The sequence below is a fragment of the Eulemur rufifrons genome, chromosome 15 (assembly GCF_041146395.1).
Source record: "Eulemur rufifrons isolate Redbay chromosome 15, OSU_ERuf_1, whole genome shotgun sequence".
NCBI lineage: Eukaryota > Metazoa > Chordata > Mammalia > Primates > Lemuridae > Eulemur > Eulemur rufifrons.
Genome location: NC_090997.1, coordinates 36,287,295 through 36,309,629, shown reverse-complemented (window position 1 = coordinate 36,309,629; position 22,335 = coordinate 36,287,295). Strand labels below are relative to the sequence as shown.

Here is a 22,335-nt window from a genome sequence, read left to right as displayed (position 1 = left end):
GAGTACGCAACTGTCAAGTGAATGTGCGTATATACCAACCTGGCAGCCTCCAAAGATTTTCAGTATATATACTGCAAAGTCATTAGCTTAACTTCTAAAAATAAAATTTCACATGAGGTGGGAGAAATAGCATCAAATAGCTGAGTACTCTATCTCTAGAAAGCTGACATACATCAATCTATATTTTTCACGTAAAAACATAATTGACTTGAATTGGCCCAAGGGACAAATTTATTTTTATCTTGTCAAAAATTATCTAAGAGTGCAAAATGTAACCATTAGAAATTTAAAAAACAATTAAGCATTTTAGAATATTTTTTTCAGTATCTTCAAATTCTGACAAAACAGTTCATTTAAAAAAATTAACTATGCCAATTTTGCTTATTGCTATTAGGTATTTTAAAAAACCAATTTCCATTTTTTGTCTTAGTTTGATCAGAGATCCAAAAGCATTTTGCCATATTCAGTAAATAATAAAATTAAACTCTTCTTTTTCACATCTAAGCTAATTATCTGAGCTAATAGCTCCAAGTTAACACTAAAAAGAAATAATCAGAAATTTAAAAAAACTGTCAGGATAGTTCAAAGTAACAAAGAAACAATTCTATAGTTGGTACCACTAATGATGACCACCCTTAGGCTTACATTTTAATATTTCACTTACTGAGTGTGTCACAATAGACTTTTTTTGTTTGTTGTTAACACTCCCATCCACCCCTAACACACCCATGGGCTTTATTCAAGAAAATAGCCTCAAATGTTGGTCAGAATGCCAGAGATGGCCAAATTAGAAATAAAATAATTGCTGATGACAAAAATGGCCTTCTTTTTATTCTCAACTATTTTTGATATATGTGTATTTAAAAATTCATTATTTAACAAAAAATGACTTTTAAAATATATATTTCAAGTCTCAAAAGTTAATTTGAAAGAAATGTATATCATTTCATTTGAAAAATAATGAATAGCTTCTGTAGATATACGTAAGATCCTTTTATGAGTTGTAAATCTGTCATTAGAACCATCACATTTTAGTATTTTTAAAGGAGAATTCAAGGAAGATTTTTGCTGCATTATGCAATCGATTAAATACAGTACTTTTACATGTAAAAATAATTTACACTGAAAAACTTAAGCAAAAAGTCTGATACTTTATCAAAATAACAGGAACAAAATGAGCAATGAAAAAATAGCAAAAGCTATTACAAAAAATAGTAAATTCCTATTTAAATTCCTGTGTTTACACAGATTAAAAATGTTCATCAGTTAATTATATCACACAGATTGTTGCATACTTTAAGCTATAATATAGAAAGGTAACATGGGATACTTAAAATTCAAGCTGCACTTACCAAAACAGTTTTAACCTGAGTCTTTGATGTCTTCAGAAATGCATTTGACAACAATGTACGCAAGTATAGTTATATTTTAGTGGTATAATTCAAGATTGTTTTTTTTGGATTGCTCTTAATACTGCTTCTTAAATATTTGTGTAAAATTATAAATATTACATTTCTTGTGTTTTCTGAACACACAGGAGTATATGAATTGAAAAGCTATTACTTTTTTCTTGCTATACAAGCATATGAAGATGTCTTCTTAGTTCAGACTATCTTAGATTTAATTTTATTTTCACATTTTGAGTTGTGAAAATATTGTAAAAGGTCAAAAGATTACCATAGATACTTGAATATCCCATGAAATATGTCACACCCACTGAGGAATTATACAAGCTTCACTAAAGAATATCAAATTAATCATTTCCTCCTATAAATATTTTCTTTTTATTTTGTGTTTAGAAGTTGCAATCTTAAGTACTATTAACAGAAAATACATAACAAAAGCTTCCTAACAAGTGAAAAAAATAATTATAAATGCTGGAAAAATTGGCCTCATTAACATATTTACAGACTTTTACTTAATACATACTCCTTTGGAAATTAATTATATGACATTTTTACAAGCATTAAAATTTCCAAATCACTCTGAGTAGTGAGCACTTCAGTTCTTTACTGTCTATACCCAAAGTTGAAAGTCATTTAGTTTCTGAAGGCAGAACTGACAAGCAACAGAAATGGTCAATCTGAGATATTGCTGACATGTTCTGTTCCTTCGCCTAAAGATGCTTCTGTTGAGTAAGTGTCTTTATGTTTTTTTTTCTCTTTGCTCTGATCTTCCTGCAGCTTCAGAATTATGTTTCGTATTTCTTCTCTTTTTGTTCTCATTCTTGGAGGAGGAAACCAGTTTGCCAAATTCATAGGTAGTTCAAAATTGAGAACTGGATTCTGAAAATAAAAATATAAAATGCGTATTAAAAATGATAAACATTTTAGTTTTAATCACATAAAGCATTCCAAAGTTAAAAGGAGAAATCAATAACTAATTCAATATGTATTTACAATTACATATAAATATCTATCACATGCTAGGCATTATGCTAGGCACTGGATATGTAAGATACAGTTTCCGCCTATAAATCTTAAAGTCTAAATCAGGGGCTGGCAAATTACAGCCAGGGAGTCAAATTCTGCCCATTGCCTGTTTTTGTGATAAAGTTTTATTAGAACATAGCCATACTAACATATTTACATATGGTCTATAGATACTATCACTAGATAAAAGCAGAACTGAAAGTAACAACAGAGACTACATGGCCACAAAGCCTAAAATATTTTCTATCTGGCCCTTTATAAAAATGTTTGCCAGGCTAAGACCAACCTCAGCAACATAGCAAGACCCCAACTCTACAAAAAATTAAAAAAATCAGTGGGGCATGGTGGCACATGCCTGTAGTCCTAGCTACTCAGGAGAGTGAGGCAGGAAGATCACCTAAGCCCAGGAATTTGAGGCTACAGTGAGCTGTAACTGTGCCACTACACTCCAGCCTGGGTGACACAGCAAGACCCTGTCTCTTTAAAAAAAATTACAATTAAAAAAAAAAAAGGCTTACCAGCCCCAGATGATATCTGACATTAATGATAGAACTCACAGGACTTAGTGGTTCATACATTGGATGGCCAATGAAGAAGTAAGGGGTCACGATAACTGTAAAGAATCAAGGGAGGTATGTGTGGGACTATCCCTCTGAAGTCAAAGCCAGAAAGTGAGGAAGAAATGGTCAACAAGTGTCAAATGGTACTGAGAGTTCAATAGCAATTTTAATATAAAGGTACACATGAAGCCAGATTTTAGGTATTTGAGAAGCAAGTAGGATTTGTAGAAATGGAGACAGTGAATATAAATACTTCAAGAAATATATCTGTGAAGAGGAGAAGAGAGGGTAAAAGAGGCAGTCTGATTCATGGGAGAGATTTCTTAAGGTGGAAAGAGCCAATAGAAAGGGCGAGTTGATTATCAGTCACAGAATGAGCTAAATAAACCTTGCATTTGATGAACTATACATATAGTGTTTTTATGACTTGAAAGTTCTCCAATGTGGAAGTTTTTGCCCCCTGGAATAACTTCTGAAATAATAACTTTCAAACTCTTTAAAATATTTGCTCATTGTGTTTTTTACTAACATAGTCAAATGCACTACTTTATTATTTATCAGATCCAACAAACTGAAACCCACCTCAAAAAAGCTCTCTACATATTGCAATATGTATACACCACAGTCACTGAAGTTGTTTTGCTGGGGTACTTTTGGATTAGAGCCCTTCATAACATCTTTGGAAAAACTTCTTTTGCTTCCTTTTTTAACTTCCCATTCCACTTCTAAATACCTGCAATAATGCATATATAGTAAAAATATACATATACCTAAATATACATAGTTCCTCATCCCCACCAGAATATAAAACAAAGGGCAAGGTGTGATTTTGAACTTACTCTCTTAATATTTTGACAACATTTGACCGAGAAGGGCCTCTGAGTGAGTCCATAAGTAGGATACAAGGTCTGCAGGGTACAAATGACCAAAAGTTAAAAACTTTATAATATTACAAAGGCATAAAAAGATTAAAAGTGGCATATTTACAATAAATTTAAAACCTTAAAAGTTTCCTTTCTTTGTATGCCTCTCAGTAAACACGAAGGGGGAAAACGAACCTTATAGACACATATAAACCTTATAGTCCAATGATACTTAAATTATGGTTACATTAGATATTAAATTATAGAATATTAATTTAACCATATCTTAGTTATAAATATTTTACACTAAAGTTCCATAGTTGGTTCCTAAAAATACTTCAAAATTAGTAGGAAGTCAAAACAATTCTGAAAATTCGGAACATACTCATATTCTAAATCAACAAAAGTGAGACCATACAAAAGTAGAAGTAAAATAATCCAATTTTAACTAAAACCTATTATAGACATCATCACATAAAAGAATTAGTTTAGAATGCTGTGTTTTTTCCAAGATTCCACTTCACAACACTCTGTATAACTTAGATTCATTCAACCGTCAACATTTTAATTCTGTAAAGTTATGTTATAAACTCAACTAAGTGAGGAAGTGTAATATAGTGCCAAAAGTCCCAAAATGTTTAAAGATCCAGGTTCTTCCTAGCTAAAATTTTATGAAATTTGGAGGAGATCCCTTAACTATCCTAGGTCTCTATATTTTCCATTAAAAGTGAAGTTTGCTTTTCAAAGTCTCTTAATGGAGTTTCCATTAAACTTTTCTACAAAACTGTCAAAGGAGATTAAGCCTAGAAATTGGTAATACTTTATCTAAGAAGTTCAGAGTCTCTAGAGAGACTTCAGAAGAATCATGTACTTCTGAAAACCAAAACTGACTCACTGCTGTTTGGGGTTCCCATCTGGAACATGTCCCTCAGGACTGCCTTGATTCACTCTACAGCCTTCATGTAGTAGCTATGTAACCAGTGTAAACTCCAACCCCAAGTTATGATTTTGATATATAATGTTTTCTGCTCCAAAGCACTATATATCAAAAGGAATAGTGCTTCATGATCAAAACTGTATGCGCAGAAGTGCAAGCAGAGGCTAGGAAAACTGGCAAATGGAGGACTGAAATGAATACCTATTTTTTCCTCCCTTAATCCCTGGATAGCATGCCCCAAGTTTTCTCACTGACCCTGACAGCATTTGTGAGCTTTAAGTATTTGTTTAAATAAAAACTGTTCAGTTATGTTTTATTTTATGAATATACTTAAATAAAAATTATCATGTAGTCTGGAAGATAAAACAGTTAATGCTTACTGTTTACAGATAGTAGGTTTTAAATGCCACTGTCCTATTTCTGAATTGCAGTTGTCATCAGCAAGGAATCCATCATCACTGCTATCATCCTATAAAAGACAGCCTCCTGTTAATATTGAAAATATGCAATCTAAATAACTAATAACCTAACAAAATAGCATCACTGGAGACAAACATCTTTGTAACAAATATGTAAAAAAATTTTCTGTTTAGGTGATCAGACACTTAATTCCAATTACCTAATACTGTAAAAAAATCTAATGACAATTTAGTGGAAAAAAAAAAAATAACCAGAGGTTTATAAGAAATTGTTACAATCTATTTACTCAATCTAGAAGAAATCTTAAAGATTGAATATATTATCACTGATTCTTCTGCAAAATATTACTACTCTGATTTTAGTTTATTTTTACAAAAATTTAGTTTGCTAGCTAAGACAGCTATTTCATAATAGGACATAAATAACCTATATTTACTATTATTTTACATGAATAATTTTTTCACATCAGAAATATTAATATTTAAAGGTTTTTTGGAAACATTGTTTTCCTTGAGACACCAGTATTTTCTTTCACTTCACTTGAGAGAAGACAGCTTTAGGACATTGTATCTTTATTCTATAGGTTTTCTTGAATGTAAAATAAATAAGGCTTTTTTTGAGACAGCTTCTGGCAACTTTATGAATGGAATAATCAACAATAGGAATAATAGCAATAACAAAGCACAGTTAGATTAGCTAGTTCACAAAATAGGTAACTGCTACCACCAAAAGAGCCAAAGATTAAGTGCTCATTATAAACCATGAATGTAATCTCTCCACGTTAGAGAGAAAAACTGTATTTTACAGCCATACATTGTAAACCAAGGGATATCATAAAAAATAGCTTTTGTTCACATGAAGAGAGTAATACGAAAAAAGGAAAAATGATACGGTATAAAGCTATCTTCACTATTAGACAAATGACCCAGTTTGTCCTAAAAACTAAAGAAAAGTCAGAGAATTAAAGGTATGGTATGCTGTAAGATTTCTATAAACTTTTCTCTAGATATAAACTTCATTAACTGAAGCTATAAAACATTTTCAAAAATATACTTTATTCTTCCTGTTAGTAATGTTTTTAGGGCAAATGAGAATCTAAGGAAATATTAGAATTCACCTATGTTAATTTTAATTAAATATTATCTGCTTCTGCTATGATAGATATACACTAAACTGGACAGAAAAAAAAATCACTGGAAAAATGGAAAAAAAATAACTCTGTGGTATGGCACATAACTAAAAATTTATACATCTGCCTCTTGAATGTCAAGTCAAATCCAAAGTTATATATGGACTATAAATGTTTAAGGTGGTGGCTAAGTTGGAGTGAGATAATTAAATTTATATTGAAGTTCAGTCCACACCATAGCGGCAACAATAGCAGCAGCAGCATTGATACTTTTATCCTGGAAACTTTTGACTTGAAAACTGAATTTGTATTTTGAGATGTGATCCAAATCCAGATGCCACAGTGAGTTACTGGATGAAGGGAAGTGCTTATAAAACTTTACAGGAAAATTTTTATTTAGATAAAACATTAGAACTTTTTGCCAAGCATTAGGTTTTACCTGGTCATCCTGATCTTCTGAGAAGTCGATGAGTTCATCTTCAAGCATTTTACCACTTTCAGCTGATTCTTCATCATAGTTTACTTTGATTTTGTTTAAGCCATCTGTATTAATAAGAAACATTATATAATAAAAAAGGCCATGCCTAGAACTCATAGTATATGATGTTGAAATTAATGCTAGTAATTGATATAGTAAAGTACAAAATCTGCCTTAGTAAGTAATATCCCAAATATAAAGTTACTTAGACTGACATGTCAATTACGGACCTGTTTCTATTACTCAGGCCCCAAAATTTATTAAAATTTAAAAACTAGGTAGTACGATTAGATATATGTATACTTAAATACATATATGTATGTATATGTACAGATAAATATTCCTGTGCTAGGTATGCTAGATATCTTTAACTAATAATGGAAGCTACAATAGTCTAAAAATAACCTAGATGTCAAATAACAGGAATAGTTAGCAAATTATAGAACATAAAATAGAATACAATTGCAGAATTATAATTAATATTGTGAAAATATGGAAAATTATTCAATACAGGGTAAAAAATAAACATGATTAAAATTAACAGCCTTGCTTTTAGACAAATAATAAAAATCAATTATTTTGCTGAAAGCTAATCACATAAAATGTTTGAAAGAAACATAAGATTTACATGAAAACAGTGAAAAAGAGTCAAAGACTTTAATGCCAAATACATCAATATAGTTTACTACAAAGAATACCATTTCAAAATTAAAAAAAAAAAAAAAAGACTTTTAGGTATTTTACACAGGATAAAATCTATTTTGGTACACATTATTAAAAGAGGTTAAGAATATTAATATAAATAAGATGAGATGGGAAGGAAGCAAAATAAAATGTATTCTTGAAAATATATAAATCTAAATGTTGTGATCAGACAATATACTCTTTAAAATAACTTATAAAGCACTAGGGTAAATCATTTTATTATACAAAAAATAACCTTGTCAATTTATCTTCTTCAAAAATCTGTACTTTTATGTTTGTTTAAAGCTAAAACACCTATATTGAATACAATTTGTCCATATCCTCAGACAATTCAGTCAATTACAAGCAGGTTATTTCTAGCAGCAAATCATTCCTGCCTATAGAAACTGTGGTCATATGAGTATTTACCTTATACAAACTAACCTGTGTGCATTTCAAAAACAGGAGAAAAACAAATTATGCAGGCAATTCCTTCCATTATTTTACTCAATAAACAAATGACTTTGAGTAAATTAAGAAGTGATAACTCAATCAGCTATTCTCTCAGTGGCAGTTCTTGAGAGCTTCTCATACAGTAAGACCATTTGAAGATGCTGAGCATCATTCTCAAATTTAAACATACACATTTTCGTGTACCATGGCAAGTCAACTTTTTAATAGGTACCGATATAAGAAACAAGTGAAAGTAGTGATACCACACATTATTTTCCTATAGCTGACCTTATAAACCTAATCTCTAGGATAAGATACAATTCCCCTAACTACAGCATGTTATCTAATACTAGTAGTCAACAGCTGTGACTATATGTGTTTGACAGTTAAAATTATGTTAAAACTGTCTAAAATACATCATTTAAATCCTGTCAACTACACTCCCAGACCATATAGAACTCAATTATGGAGGTATTAATCAGATCACAAAAATTTTTATAAGCTCTTCTTATCCTAACTTTTAATATGCTATCATTGTACATAGTACATATTGCTTAACCCATCCTCTTTGAGGTAGTAAAGGTACACCTAGAGAGTACTCTTATTTAAAATACTTTTGGGTCAGTGATCTCTTAGAAATATCTGATGAAAGCCAATAGGACCTCCTTACTGAAAAATGCACTGACCTACTTTAAAGCAACATTTTTCAAAGTGTGGGACACTATCAGGATTGGATTAAAGCAAGCATTAAAAAAAAAAAAAAAAACCCCAGAAAATATCAGAATATCACACACACAATAATGATAAATCCCTATTTTGTGAAACATTTGTTTCAGAGGCTTTGCCTTTAAAGGAAGATTTAGTTGGTATCATATACACATACTAAAACCAAAACAAAATAAATGCATAAACTATGATAAAAATGAATAAATGTGATAAACAGATATAAAGAAGGCAAACTACATAAAACAGATTATTTTGGCTGGGCATGGTGGCTCATGCCTATAATCCCAGCACTTTGGGAAGCCAAGGCGGGAGGATCACTTTAGGCCAGGAATTCATGACCAGCTTGGTCAACATAGCGAGACCCCGTCTCTACAAAAAATACAAAATAAAAAAAAAAATTAGCCGGGTGGGATGGTGTGTGCCTATAGTCCCAGCTACTTGGGAGGCCAAAGCAGGAGGATTGCTTGAGCCAGGAATTCAAGGCTGCAGTGAGCTATGACTATGCCACTGCACTCCAGCCAGGGCAACAGAGCAAGATCTTGTCTCTAAAAAAAACAGATTAGTTTTTGCTTTAGTCTCCACTAGGATTTTTGAGGCTATTTTTTTCAAATTTAACTGGCTATTACTTGACCAGAACATTAATTTGTAGCAGAGGGCACTAGGAATCTCTGGAGTTTGTGTATATGAAGCCCTACACTTTGCACTTTGGCCCATTGCTTTAAGTCAAGCACTTTAATTCATTTTTTATTATCTTATTTTTTATTTTATTTTTTCAGAGGCAGGGTCTCAGTACATCACCCAGGCTGGTCTAACTCCTGGCCTCAAGTGATGCTCCTGCCTTAAGCTCCAGAGTAGCTAGGATTACAAGCACAAGCAACTGTGCCTGGCTTCATTTTTATTTGAATTCACTTTAAAATACATAAGATTATTATTGATCAGAGGGAGACTTCGTTTTTTTAAAATAGCTCTACTGAAATTTAATTCATATACCACATAATTCATCCATTTAAAGTATACAATTCACATTATTTCTTCTATGTCTTATACCAACTTTTTTTATCCAAAGAGAATGTATTATATCTAATTCACAGTTTATTAAGTTTGCAAGGCACACATTACAACATGTAGTGGAATTTTATGAAGTAGCCTATTTTACTAATGGGTTAAAAGAATACAGTTGACTTGATATTAAATTTAAGAATTTGAACAGAAACTTTACATTTCTTTAACAGGTGCTAGAAATACGGAACTGACTCAAGGAAAAAAACCAACTCATTAGAGCCGAAGGAAAATAAAAAAGCAGAGACTGAACCAGTGGCCCTCTTCTCACTGAAAAAGGTGGAGAGTGAGAAATGAGAGGAATCAAGCTTTAATTGGAACGTTAACAACTATTTTGGAGGAGAAAGCTTTAATTTCTGCCTTTGGCCACTTGATCTCAATTTAGCAATCTGTAAATTGAAAAGACTGAATTATTGCCTTATAAATCTAAGACTGTGCAACTGTTTATGGTGAATAAATTTCCTATGAAATAAAAATAAATTCAAGTTTCTACAAATGGAAAATGTAAACCTGGTACTATAATTTTAAAACTGCATTCTCTAGGGCTGAGGGGAAAAGAGTGACTACAAAGGGGGCACAAGGAGATTGTTTTGGAATGATGAAAAGGTTCTAAATTTTGGTTGTGGAGGTGATTACATGACTGTATACATTTATGAAAGCTCATTGAGCTATACTCATTAAATAAGTGAATGTCATTTTAAGTAAATTATACCTCAATAAACCCAATTTTTAAAAAAAAACTTTAATTCTTTAAAAAGGATCTTAATCCGGGCCGGGCGCGGTGGCTCACGCCTGTAATCCTAGCACTCTGGGAGGCCGAGGTGGGCGGATCGTTTGACCTCAGGAGTTCGAGACCAGCCTGAGCAAGAGCGAGACCCCATCTCTACTAAAAATAGAAAGAAATTATATGGACAGCTAAAAATATATATAAAAAATATTAGCCGGGCATGGTGGTGCATGCCTGTAGTCCCAGCTACTCGGGAGGCTGAGGCAGTAGGATCGCTTAAGCCGAGGAGTCTGACGTTGCTGTGAGCTAGGCTGACGCCACGGCACTCACTCTAGCCTGGGCAATAGAGTGAGACTCTGTCTCAAAAAAAAAAAAAAAAAAAAAGATCTTAATCCTGTTTATTAAAAAATCCCATTTATTCTGAATTCTTTCATTCTTTCAAAACATTTAGGAACTGGGTGTGATAGCTCACGCCTGTAATCCTAGCATGCTGGGAGGCTGAGGCGGGAGGATCCCTTGAGGTCAGGAGTTCAAGACCAGCCTGAGTAAGAGCAAGACCCCATCTCTACCAAAAAAAAAAAAAAAACCTCCCCCCCCCCCCCGAAAAATCAGCGAGGTGTGGTGGCATGTGCCCGTAGCCCCAACTACTCAGGAGGGCGAGGCAGGAGGATCACCTGAGCCCAGAAGTTTGAGGTTGCAAGTGGGCTACAATGACGCCACTGCCACTGCCACTGCCACTGTACTCTAGCCAGGGTGACAGAACCAGACTCTGTCTCAAAACAAACAAACAAACAAAAAACAAATTTAGATACATACCTGTATGGGGCATAGAACTTAAACATTCATTCTGTAGGCCATTCTCACTTTTAGTCCTATCAGCAACTTTTGGGCATGCAGATTCTCCTTTATCTGATTCTTCATTTTCACTTGCAGTATGATTTATTTTTTTCACATTACACTTCACACTGCATATGTTTCTCCGATAACGAGAGTCACTTTCTTCCTGTCCAGCATTTGAATCACTTACAGCTATGCAATGCTTTTTGTTTAGCATCTTCTTAATTACAGGCTTGGCAGAAGAGTTTTGTGAACAACTGTCCATTTCACTGGCTGAAGGAGAAGAAATACAACTATCCTCTACAGTTGAACATTTTTGTATGACTGCATTTTCATGGTAATGAGGATTAGGTTCATACTTTGGTTTTTCCAAACCAGGGAAACAAACAACAGCCAAAAACCAGTGTGCACTGTAAAAAACAAATGAAACTACTAAATATATTATTAGAAAATTTATTATATTTGGTAATATATATCAATTGAAATAGTTTTCTAAAATTTTTGATAACAAATTTATTAAGACTGCCCAATTTTTTCAATTCTCATATTAATCAGCTTGTTTATATATGATTATTGATTCATTAACAAAATACAATGTCTATTCATAGCCTGCATTCACTATTGCAAACAATCTTTTGAACCTTTCCTTGTTTGTGGAATGAAAAATTCATTGCTTTTTCTAGCAATTATGTCAGTTTGCAATTCATTGTTCCCATTTGCCTTCCCTTTGCCATCTTTATGTAAAAGGATAGAAATCTATCTAATCGTAAGATTAAAATGTCTTCAGAAGTCTAATTAAACTGTATAATTTTCAACACTTTGTAAGTATTGTATATATAGTTTTCTTTTACTGTATTTGGGTTATTATTAATAAGGTACGAAGGGGCTTAATATTGAAAATATGTATATAAGTAATCTTTTGTTTCATGCTATATTGAAATGTAAATACATTAAAAGGAAATAACATATCTAATCTAGTCATTGTTACAAAAATTCAAGTATTAGTAAAGAGTTCCAGCTCTGACTCAAGTGTGTGCTGGTGATATAGCTGAATTTAGATATCTCAGTTCCCAACAGTGGATTATATGCCACCAATAAGAAGCTGCATGGTCTCAGCTAGTATTTGTTAAACTAACAATTTTTTTTAAAGACCAACTACTTGCTAGGCACAGTGCTATGTGCTGGGATACAACGAACAGGCTATAGGTGTCAGACAGCTTATTAGTCAAGCACAATAATATCTGTCATATGGTAGGGTGTTCAATACTTATTTGCTGAATGAAAAAATAAATATCTTGGCATGGATAAAAGTTATTCCACATTCTCATTTCTGCAAAATATTAGAGTATCCCAAGGTAATACTAAGAAACAGTACTATCTATGACTTCATCAGATAGCATCTAATAGAAAGGTCATAAAGGCTGGCTTCATCCTTAGTAAAGTCCAGATGGATGAATGCTTCTCTCTAGTTCTTGATTATTAATCCTCAGTATCCTATGGATTAGGTCAGGTTGGGGTGAAAGAAAGAGCATGCCAACTTCCTCATTTCATCAACTCTAAGACACAGCTGAATATAAGTCACATCTCAATTTTAGAAATGTTAAGATGTGAAAAAATGTACTTTAAAAATTGATGAAATATGCTATAATATGGTGATTCTCTACCTACACCTGTAACCTATCACAGTTCCTAACATTTTGTAGCTATGCCAATATGGATAAGCTACAAATTTTCTGTTGCCTCACCTAAAAACTATGAAAAATCCTTTTTTTTTGGCGGGGGGGTGGGGGGGGGGTCTGGCTGAAAGAGAAAGCTGAATCAGATAATCACTTTTAACCTCTAAAAGCCAGAGTTTTGCTTTTATAATCCCTTTCAACAGCAGCTACATTAACTTTAAATCAAGAGTGGAAAAGAGGCAAAAACAGGCAATTTCCCTTATCTTAAGATGGATTAGATACAAATATCAAATTTGTGCTCCCTTGGCAAATACTGTGACTTTTTGTTTTTCCCTTTAAGCTCTATTGGACTTAATACTGTGACAATTTTTAAACAAATAGTTTAGAAACTTAAGTTTTAAAAAAATTAGCATCACTAGAAAAGTTAAAAACATGACAAACATATGGCAGCCTATCTAATATAATTAGTGTATATAAATATTTGTGGCTTCACCTCTTCAAAACACAACAACAACAAAACACAAACCAAAACAAGTCTTCTTGATTTGCAGGCCATTTTTTTCAACTACAAATGGTACAGCCCTCTTACACAATCTTTTACTGGCCCTACATTTTTGATCATTCTCTACCCCTCACCAAGATGACTATAAGCACTCATAGTAACTTCCATCCACAGATATAGTGACTAAGAGGGATGTACCTCTATCTCCAAATTATGTGTACCTCAATTATATTTCCATTTTAAATTTTTATAATTTATTTCCAATAAATGGCTTTCCTTTCATTCAGTAGGCAGCTCACATGTTACTTTATATGATAAATTAGTGTTAAGAAACCTTTTTCTAGGCCAGGCATGGTGGCTCACACCTGTAATCCTAGCACTTTGGGAGACTGAGGCAGGAGGAACACTTGAGTTCGAAACCAGCCTGAGCAACATAGCAAGACTCTGACTCTACAAAAAAGGGAAAAATCAGCTGGGCATGGTGGCGTGCCCTTGTAGTCTCAGCTACTTGTGAGGCTGAGGGAGGATGATTGCTTAAGCCCAGAAGTTTGAGTTTGTAATGAGCTATGATGATGCCACTGCACTCACCCTGTCTCAAAAAAAAAAAAAAAAAAAGATTTTTTTTTGAGAATGAAGAAACTAAAGATTAATTAATTTTAAATTTTACTATGATATAAAAAATATATAGCTTTGAAGAAGTTGTGCTTTATAGCTATAACCAATGTTTTCACCTACCCTACCTTTGATTAGTCTAATTAAAGAGCACAAGTTTCATGATTAAAATATGATTTTAAATAAACAGAGTTTGACTATTCTATAGAGCAAATTGTTTTTTGCATTCTAGCCTGGGCAACAGAGCAAGATCCTGTCATTCATTCATAAATAAATAAACATTCAAATTCCTCTATATAACCTAATCATCTTTTTTGTATAAAGTAATCTTTTCTATAGGATATTTGCTAGATCATAAGCACCACTGGTTTTTTTTAAATGACATTATTTCACATTGACCAATAAAATGAAATTAGAAAGGTATCTATTAATAGTGTAGTGTTTGCAAACTTCAACATCTTACATGATTCACTAGGAAGCTGCATGAATTTTCATAAAATAGGCAGTACAAATATGAATATACACAACAAATTTCAGAAAGTTTTAAAATGAATGAATTCTTTACCTCACAAGTGCATTTTAAAAAAACTGCTACCACATTTACATCAAGGAAATTCATACTCACGCTTCATTAAGGGGTACAAAAATAAAATCCTTCTCAAAAATATCTACATGCCGGGTCCATGTTTTTACTCTCCCATGTCGTTTTTGCTGTATGCTGTAAGAGAGAGACAAACTATAAGCTTCTGAAGTATCTCCAGTGCTTCAGCTTATATGCAGTGATGTATAAATTATGAAGATTCAGATATAACAGCTGTTAACAGTTGTATAAAATGGTTTGACAAGTTGGAGAAAGAAAACAGAGCATCTTAGATAGGAACTAGGAAGGCATGGGACTTCCCATCATTGAAGCTGGAGGAAAGAGATATTTAGCTCCTGCTACTACATCTGAAGGGTTCCAGTGCTTATCTTGCCTAGATTTCTATACTATTTTTATTACTGCAGAATTGGTACTACCAACCATATTGAGAGGTATATCACAGCATGACTTATGGTAACTGGGGAGAAGATAGTAGGAAAAGTAAGCGTTATCTGATGGCAGATGGAACAGTAATAGACTATGATTACTGGTCATAATCAATGATTACCATCAACCTAAGATGCAAAATCAGGAATTGCTGAAGTAGAAGAAAATATTATTCATATAATGCACAGCAGCCATCAATTCAAGACATTTAACAGTAGTTATGAAAAAATGTACCAACTCTAAAGTGTTCTCTTTCGACCAATTACCAGCAAGTATCAGAACCAGATGCCATCACTTATATGAAGGTGAATTATAAACAAAATAACTCAGGAGTAATATATAGAAATAATAGTATTTCCTTAATTTGTCTGAGAAGAATCTACCAAAGAGCTTATTAAGAGTACAGATTCATAGGTTCCTCTCTGAGACATTCAGGATGGAACACCCAGGGTAAAACAGAGCAATCTGTATTTAGTGAGTAAGTAATTTTTTGAAAAAACTATCAGTCATATTTGGTAAAGACTGATCTAGATATTTGGCCTAAAACATTTATGAATTCCAGGTATTCTGAAAGTATTAGAATATTATGAATTATATTAATTTTGGAAACTAGTAATAGAACTAAATGATGTCTCAATGTAAATAAGTGATATTTTAAAAAAAAATTCTACCCCCAAACCAGCACAAGGTTAGTTTAAGGTAGCAGAACATGAATCTGCGAAGAATGAAAATGAACCTGAGTGATTTGGTATGTTCCCTTCCTGGCTACAGAATAAAAAAAAAAAAGTAAATTGCAAACATTTGTGCTTTCTTTCAAATACGTGATTTTTTTTACTAAGTTAAATTTGAGTGACATACTACACCTGTTAAATATTTTCAGAGTTTGACTTACGACAGATTAGTTGTTTCATGATTTCTCCTTTCTCTCTGATTAAGGCGTTTATAGAAGAAAGAACTAAATATATGAATTCGGTCAGCTTCTTCTTTCTTCAGTTTTTCAAGCACCAAATATCTATTTTATACAAACATAATTCAAATATAATGAATGTAACCATTCACTTTATATTAAAAAGTCAATCAATTATCAAATCTATTTAGCCACTACCATCAATCGCTATTCCTTAGAACTGAAAGATGTTATTAGCAAAGTTTACTTCATATTCTAGGCAATGATAACCACTAGATTACCTTCAGGCAATGGAAAGTGATATTTGAGAGTAACACTATAATTTGAAATGTTTTAAAACAAGGGCACATCTAAATCACGAGTGAAGTAAGCAAATGTCCACACAAAAATTTGTACATAAACTTTCATGGCAGCATTATTCATAATAGCCAAAAAACAGAAACAACAAAAATGCTCATCAATTGATGAATGGAAAAATAAGCTGTGTTATATCCATAATGGAATACTATTCAGCAATAAAAATAAATGAAGTGCTAATACTTGTGATAACACAGAAGAACTTTGAAAACATTATGCTAGGTGAAAGGAGCTATTCATTCACAAAGGACTGCATGTTGTATAATTCCATCTATATAAATTGTCCAGAATATGCAAATCCATAGAGACAGAGAGGAGACTGGTGGTTGCCCAGGGCTGGGGTGGGGTTGAAGGGAAATGGGGAGTGATTGCTAATAGGTACTAGTTTTCTTTTTGAGGTAATGAAAATGTTCTAATATTGATTGATTCAACTTCTGAATATACTAAAAACCACTGAATTGTATACTTTAAATGGGTGAACTGTATGGTACATGGATTATATCTCAATAAAGAGATATGTATTGTTTATTTCATTTTAAACAGTTCAGTTAATAAACCATGAAGACCCAGCCATATACTACTTTTTACAAAAACAGAAAAGAAATAGAAACATGTACAGTGGTTAGGTTGTAACAATGACTCTTTAAAGTGATCTTACATTGGTTCTAATTTTTCTTTGCCTTATTATATCAAAACAAATAGCAATGGTCCTTATTTCACAAAAGGAAATTATGATATATTAAATTTAATTGCTTATGTTCCAAACTTTCTCATAGGAGCTAAGCAAATTGAAGCTTATAACCATATTCATTTTATCAAAGTGAAGATGTCTGAAAGTCTGTGAAATCTTACACAGAAACAGTAAATGCTTAAGAGATTTGTCCTCCCAGAGTGCACATTCTTGAGTGAGACCTGTTACTTTTATCGTTAACATTTGTTAGTTCCAAAGCTCAAGTTCTAATGAAAAGGACATCACTTAAAAGATTTCTTGCATTCAGGCAACTCAGTGTGCCCCTCCACACTGAGCTATTATAATACAGCAAATCAGCTCCACTCACAGATTAAATCAATTGCTGAATTCTATAATAATATCCTCAAAATAGAATGTGTAGTGAACTAGCTATGAGTCCAGGGACTCCCATATGGATGAACCATACTACTTTTGCTGGCCCAAACTACAATGGTTACTTTGTAAAACTGAACCAAATAAACAAAGGGATAATTCGATTTAAAAAAGGAAAAATATCTTTAAGGAAACTGCCTACTTCATAATGTAAACAAATTTATGCCTTTTAAAGTAACTATTTTGTCTTTCTGATATACAACCATAAGAATTTCTGTGATTACAGGTCTGGATTTTTTAAATGTAAACGTGTTACAACTATTAATTTTAATAAGAACAATCTTAACTCTATCTTAGAATTAAAGGAAAAATCCAAGTTTATCACAAAAATTTGTGGGAATTTCTTCCATTTGGTTGCATTAATTTCTATCAGCGCATAAATAACTTAAACTTTGAATGTCATGGTGAAGCTGTTCACTTGCTATTTCATAAAGTGGAAAATCTAGTAACAACACCATGACTTCTGTAATTATAAGACAAAGTTAAAAAATGATTTTAAGGTTAATCTGCAACTTTATGAAAGTGATTTTGAAAGTAATTTTTTAAAATAATCCTTTTCTTCACTGCATTAACATTCTCCAGATGCAATGCCCTTCTATTTCTTGCAACGTTGGTAAACTCTGCTTAAAAGTTTGTTTCTAATTATTACAGTAAGATTTAGAAATGGAGAAGAATGAGCCTGGCAGCAGGAGTTACTCATTTCATAGTGAATTTAAAAAAAGTTTCCTCCCATGAACAAGGTGTTAGTTAAGGAAAAAAAGTTTCCTCTTTTTAATTCACATGTGATTTTAAAAAATCATGAATTTTTTTAGGCTCTCTTTATTATTTCATATGTAGATTTGCACCAGAGAAGGCGGACCTTGAAGGTATTTTAAGTTTATTATGTGAAATTTGTTTTAAGATGTAACTGTAAAATATGAAGCAGCCTCCTGAAAACATTAATAGTCAAGATTATAAACAAGTAACTATAAAATCTCTACTCTAATCTCTACTATAAAAAGTATAATTTGAATATGAAATAGACTAAACTACAATGCAAAAAAATACAGGAGTTCAACTCACTTTTTAGATTCAGCTAAATGCTTTCAAAAACAAAAAATCATTTTAAATATAAATACTTAAATAGGTTAAAAATAAAGGGGTAAAGAAATATATACCATGCAAATGCAAATCAAAAGAAAGCTGAAGTAGCCATAGCCATATCCATTTTGATCAAAGTAGACTTAAGGACAAGGAAGATTATCAAGGATAAAGAGAGACCTTACATGATAAAGAGGTCAATTCTCCAAGACATGAATGTGTATATGTCTAATAAGAGTTTCAAAATACATGTGGCAAAAACTGATATAGGTTTGAAAGGAGAAACAGAAAAATTCATAATTATAGTTGGAGATTTCAACAACCCTTTCTTAAGCTGGTAGAGCAAGTATGCAGAAAACTAATAAGGACAAAGATGACCTGAACAGCACTATCAACCAACTTGACCTAACTGACATGCATAGACCACTCTATCCAACACCACATATTCACTTCTGGCCTTTCAGTAGCTCGGTTTGTTAAAGTATATACATGAGGACTGAGAGAAAACTTTTTCTATTTAAGTTGTAGTAAAAACATAAAATTAACCATCTTAACCATTTTTGAGTGTACAGTAGTATACTTAAGTATACTCACATTGTTACAAACAGATCTCCAGAATTTTCTGATGTTGCAAAACTGAAGCTTTATATCCAATAAATAACAACTCTTTCTCCTCCCCTCACCCCCAGTCTCTGGTAACCTAACCACCAATTCTACTTTCTGTTTCTATGAATTTGACTACTTTAGAGCCCTCATATAAGTGGAATCATATAGTACTTATTATTTTGTGAGTAATTTCACTTGGCACAATGTCTTCAAGGTTCATCCACGTTGTAGCATCCTTTTTAAGGATGAATAATATTCCACTGTATGTATGTACCACATTTTGTTTGTCCATTCATCAATGTACAGTTATTATTTCTACCTCTCTGCTACTGTGATTAATGCTGCTATAAATATGGGTGTGCAAATACCTCTTCAGGACCTTACTTTCAATTCTTCAGACATACTGTCATGAATCACTTACTGACAGAGAAATGTTATGAGAAAGGTGTTAGGCGTAGTAGTGCAAACATCATAGAGTGTACTTACACAAACCTAGATGGTACAGCTTACAAAAACCTGTACAGCATGTTACTGTACTAAATATTATAGGCAACTGTACCACAATGGTAAGTATCTGTGTATCTAAACATAGAAAAGGTACAGTAAAAATACAATATTATAATCTTACAGGATTGCGGTCACATATGCGGTCCATCATTGACCAAGATGTCAGTTATGGTGCATGACTGTATACTCAGAAGTGGGATTGCTAGATCATGGAGTACTTCTATTTTTAATTTTTTGAGGAACCTACATATTGTTTTCCATAGCAGCTACACCATTTTACAATCCTACCAACAGTGTACAAGGGTTCCAATTTCTCCATATCCTCACCAACACTCATTTTCTTTTTTTTTTCAATAGTAGCCATCCCAATGGATATGAGTTGATATCACACTGTGGTTTTTGCTTGCATTTTTCTGATGATTAGCAACCTCAAGTATCTTTTCACATGCTTCTTGGGCATTTATGGGAGATGACTTTTTTTTTTTTTAAAGTCACTTTGCTGCTCAGGCTGGAGTGCACGATCATAGCTTGCTACAGCCTTGAACTCCTGGGCTCAAGCAATCCTCCTGCCTCAGCTTCCCCAAAAGTGCTGGGATTACATGCATAAGCCACTGTGCCCAGCCAGATAACATCTTTTGACTCAACTATGAAGAACTTTGTTTAAATTTGTTCTTGAATGCGTGTTAGATTTAAGGGGTCTTGCAAAGTTAGGCACTTAGAATCTATGGCAGTTTCTCTTACCACAAAGTATACGACACATTTCATCTCACTGAAACATACTCCATCATTAAAAGGAAAAATGGTGCCCTTGAAAAGGGGATATAGTTAACCTAAATAGAATATATTATCCTGATGTTAAGTAGATCCTGTTGGTTGATGGTGTTGTTGAGTTCTTCCATTCCCTTGTTGATTTTCTTTCTAGGTGTTCTATCAGTTGTTGAGAGAGGGGTACTGACATATCCAGTTGAATTACATGCTTCTCCTTTCACATCTACCACTTTTTGCTTCACATACTTCATACCTCCATTGTTCAGTACCTATATATTTAGGATTGCTACATTTTCTTGGTAGATAACTCCTTTATCAGAAGTTTCTCAGATATTAATATAATTATCCTTGCCTTCTTTTGACTAATGCTTGTATGGTCTATCTTTTTAAATCCTTTTCCTTTTAAACTATGTATATCTTTAACTTTGAAGTTTCTTGTTAGGACATTCACGTAGACAGTTCATTGATCCTTTCCTCTGTCTTCGCCATCTGCTATTGATCCCATTCACTGAAGTCATTTCAGTTTTTGTATTTTTAGTTCTAAAATTTCCACTTGTTTCTTCTTCATATTGTTTGATATTTTCATTTGTTTCACACATGGTCATTATGTTCATCAAATAATTTTTATGATGGATGCTTTAAAATCTTTGTAAAATAATTCTGACATTCACATCTTCTCAGTGTTGATGTCTACTGATTTTCTTTTTCTTATTTAGTTTGAGATCTTCCTGATTCTTGGTGACACAATGATTTTCAGTTGAAATCTGGACAGTGTGAGTATTATAAGACTCTGGATCTTATTTATTGCTGGCAAGTATACAGAACTATACAGGTCTTATTTAATTCTTGTGTCTTAGCAGGCTTCCTCTGGCACTACACTCTAGTGGGTAAAGATGAATGTTGCCATGCAAGCTTGGAAGTACATGTTCTGTCCTAGATCTCCACTGACATTGGAGGGCTCTTTGCCCTTGATGGGTAAAGTCTATTGGGGTGGGAGCCTCACCAGTAGGCTTCCACTGATACCATCTCCATTGGAGTGGAGGGGCAACTTGTTACCCCCTAGAAACAGTGTAGGCTCTACACTTGACTTTAATTACCTTATGGTTATTGTGACCTCAAATTTATTCTTAGCCCTTATCTGTCCTGACCTCTGCTATATTGTTTTCATTGAATATATCCTCCTTTAAAGCTTTCACCTCCTTTGGATTTCATGACACCACTCTCTGGATTTCTCTTCTTGCCCCTCAAATGCCTTCAGAAATTATTCATGGGAGCCTTTTTATTCCCTGTCTCTTAAAACTATTCTCCAGGGTCTGTCCTTGTATCACTTTTTTTCATTCTATATCCCTACCTAAGCAATTTCTCATAATTAAACAAAAACCTACAAAGCAAAGCTTCCTAAATCTATATATCTCCAGGCCAGAAGTCAACTGACCTCTAGAATCATATTTCAACTGCTTGTTGGCACTATCCCTTTTGCTGTATCACAGATATCTAAAAGGGAACTCATCCCTTCCCCACTCAAGCCTGCTCTGCTCCTGAACTCAATACTTCAGTAAGTACCAACATCACTTAGCAGGTCTTACAAGCCAGAAAACTAGGACTTATCTGGTACCATTTCTCTCCTTCTTAATATCCATTTAATCAGTACTGGAATCCTGCTAATTCTATATCCTAAACAACTCTACCTCATAAAACATCTCATCATTTCCTCTTCCACTCCAACTTAAATGCCTAAATTAGGCTTCTTAAATCACATTAATTCCTTTAAATAATTTCTCATTTATACTTCCACAATGCACATGCCTATCAAAATGGCCTTAAGGAAATTCAATTATGATATTACTTCTCTGACCAAAACTTCA

General features: G+C 33.0%; 1 protein-coding gene across 5 annotated transcripts in view; it reads right to left on the bottom strand.

Annotated features, from left to right (window-relative positions):
* Positions 1-1,802: 1,802 nt before the first annotated feature.
* Positions 1,803-22,335, bottom strand: part of SENP6 (SUMO specific peptidase 6) — a 105,302-nt gene continuing 84,769 nt past the window's right edge. For all 5 annotated transcript variants that reach the window (XM_069488986.1, XM_069488988.1, XM_069488990.1 and 2 more), the window contains 8 exons: positions 16,015-16,134; positions 14,721-14,813; positions 11,285-11,715; positions 6,781-6,884; positions 5,173-5,261; positions 3,832-3,900; positions 3,575-3,725; positions 1,803-2,285 (listed from right to left, as the gene is read on the bottom strand). In XM_069488986.1, coding sequence (XP_069345087.1) covers positions 2,079-2,285; positions 3,575-3,725; positions 3,832-3,900; positions 5,173-5,261; positions 6,781-6,884; positions 11,285-11,715; positions 14,721-14,813; positions 16,015-16,134 — 1,264 coding nt within the window. In that variant the 3' untranslated portion in view covers positions 1,803-2,078. The remainder of the gene's footprint in view (positions 2,286-3,574; positions 3,726-3,831; positions 3,901-5,172; positions 5,262-6,780; positions 6,885-11,284; positions 11,716-14,720; positions 14,814-16,014; positions 16,135-22,335) is intronic.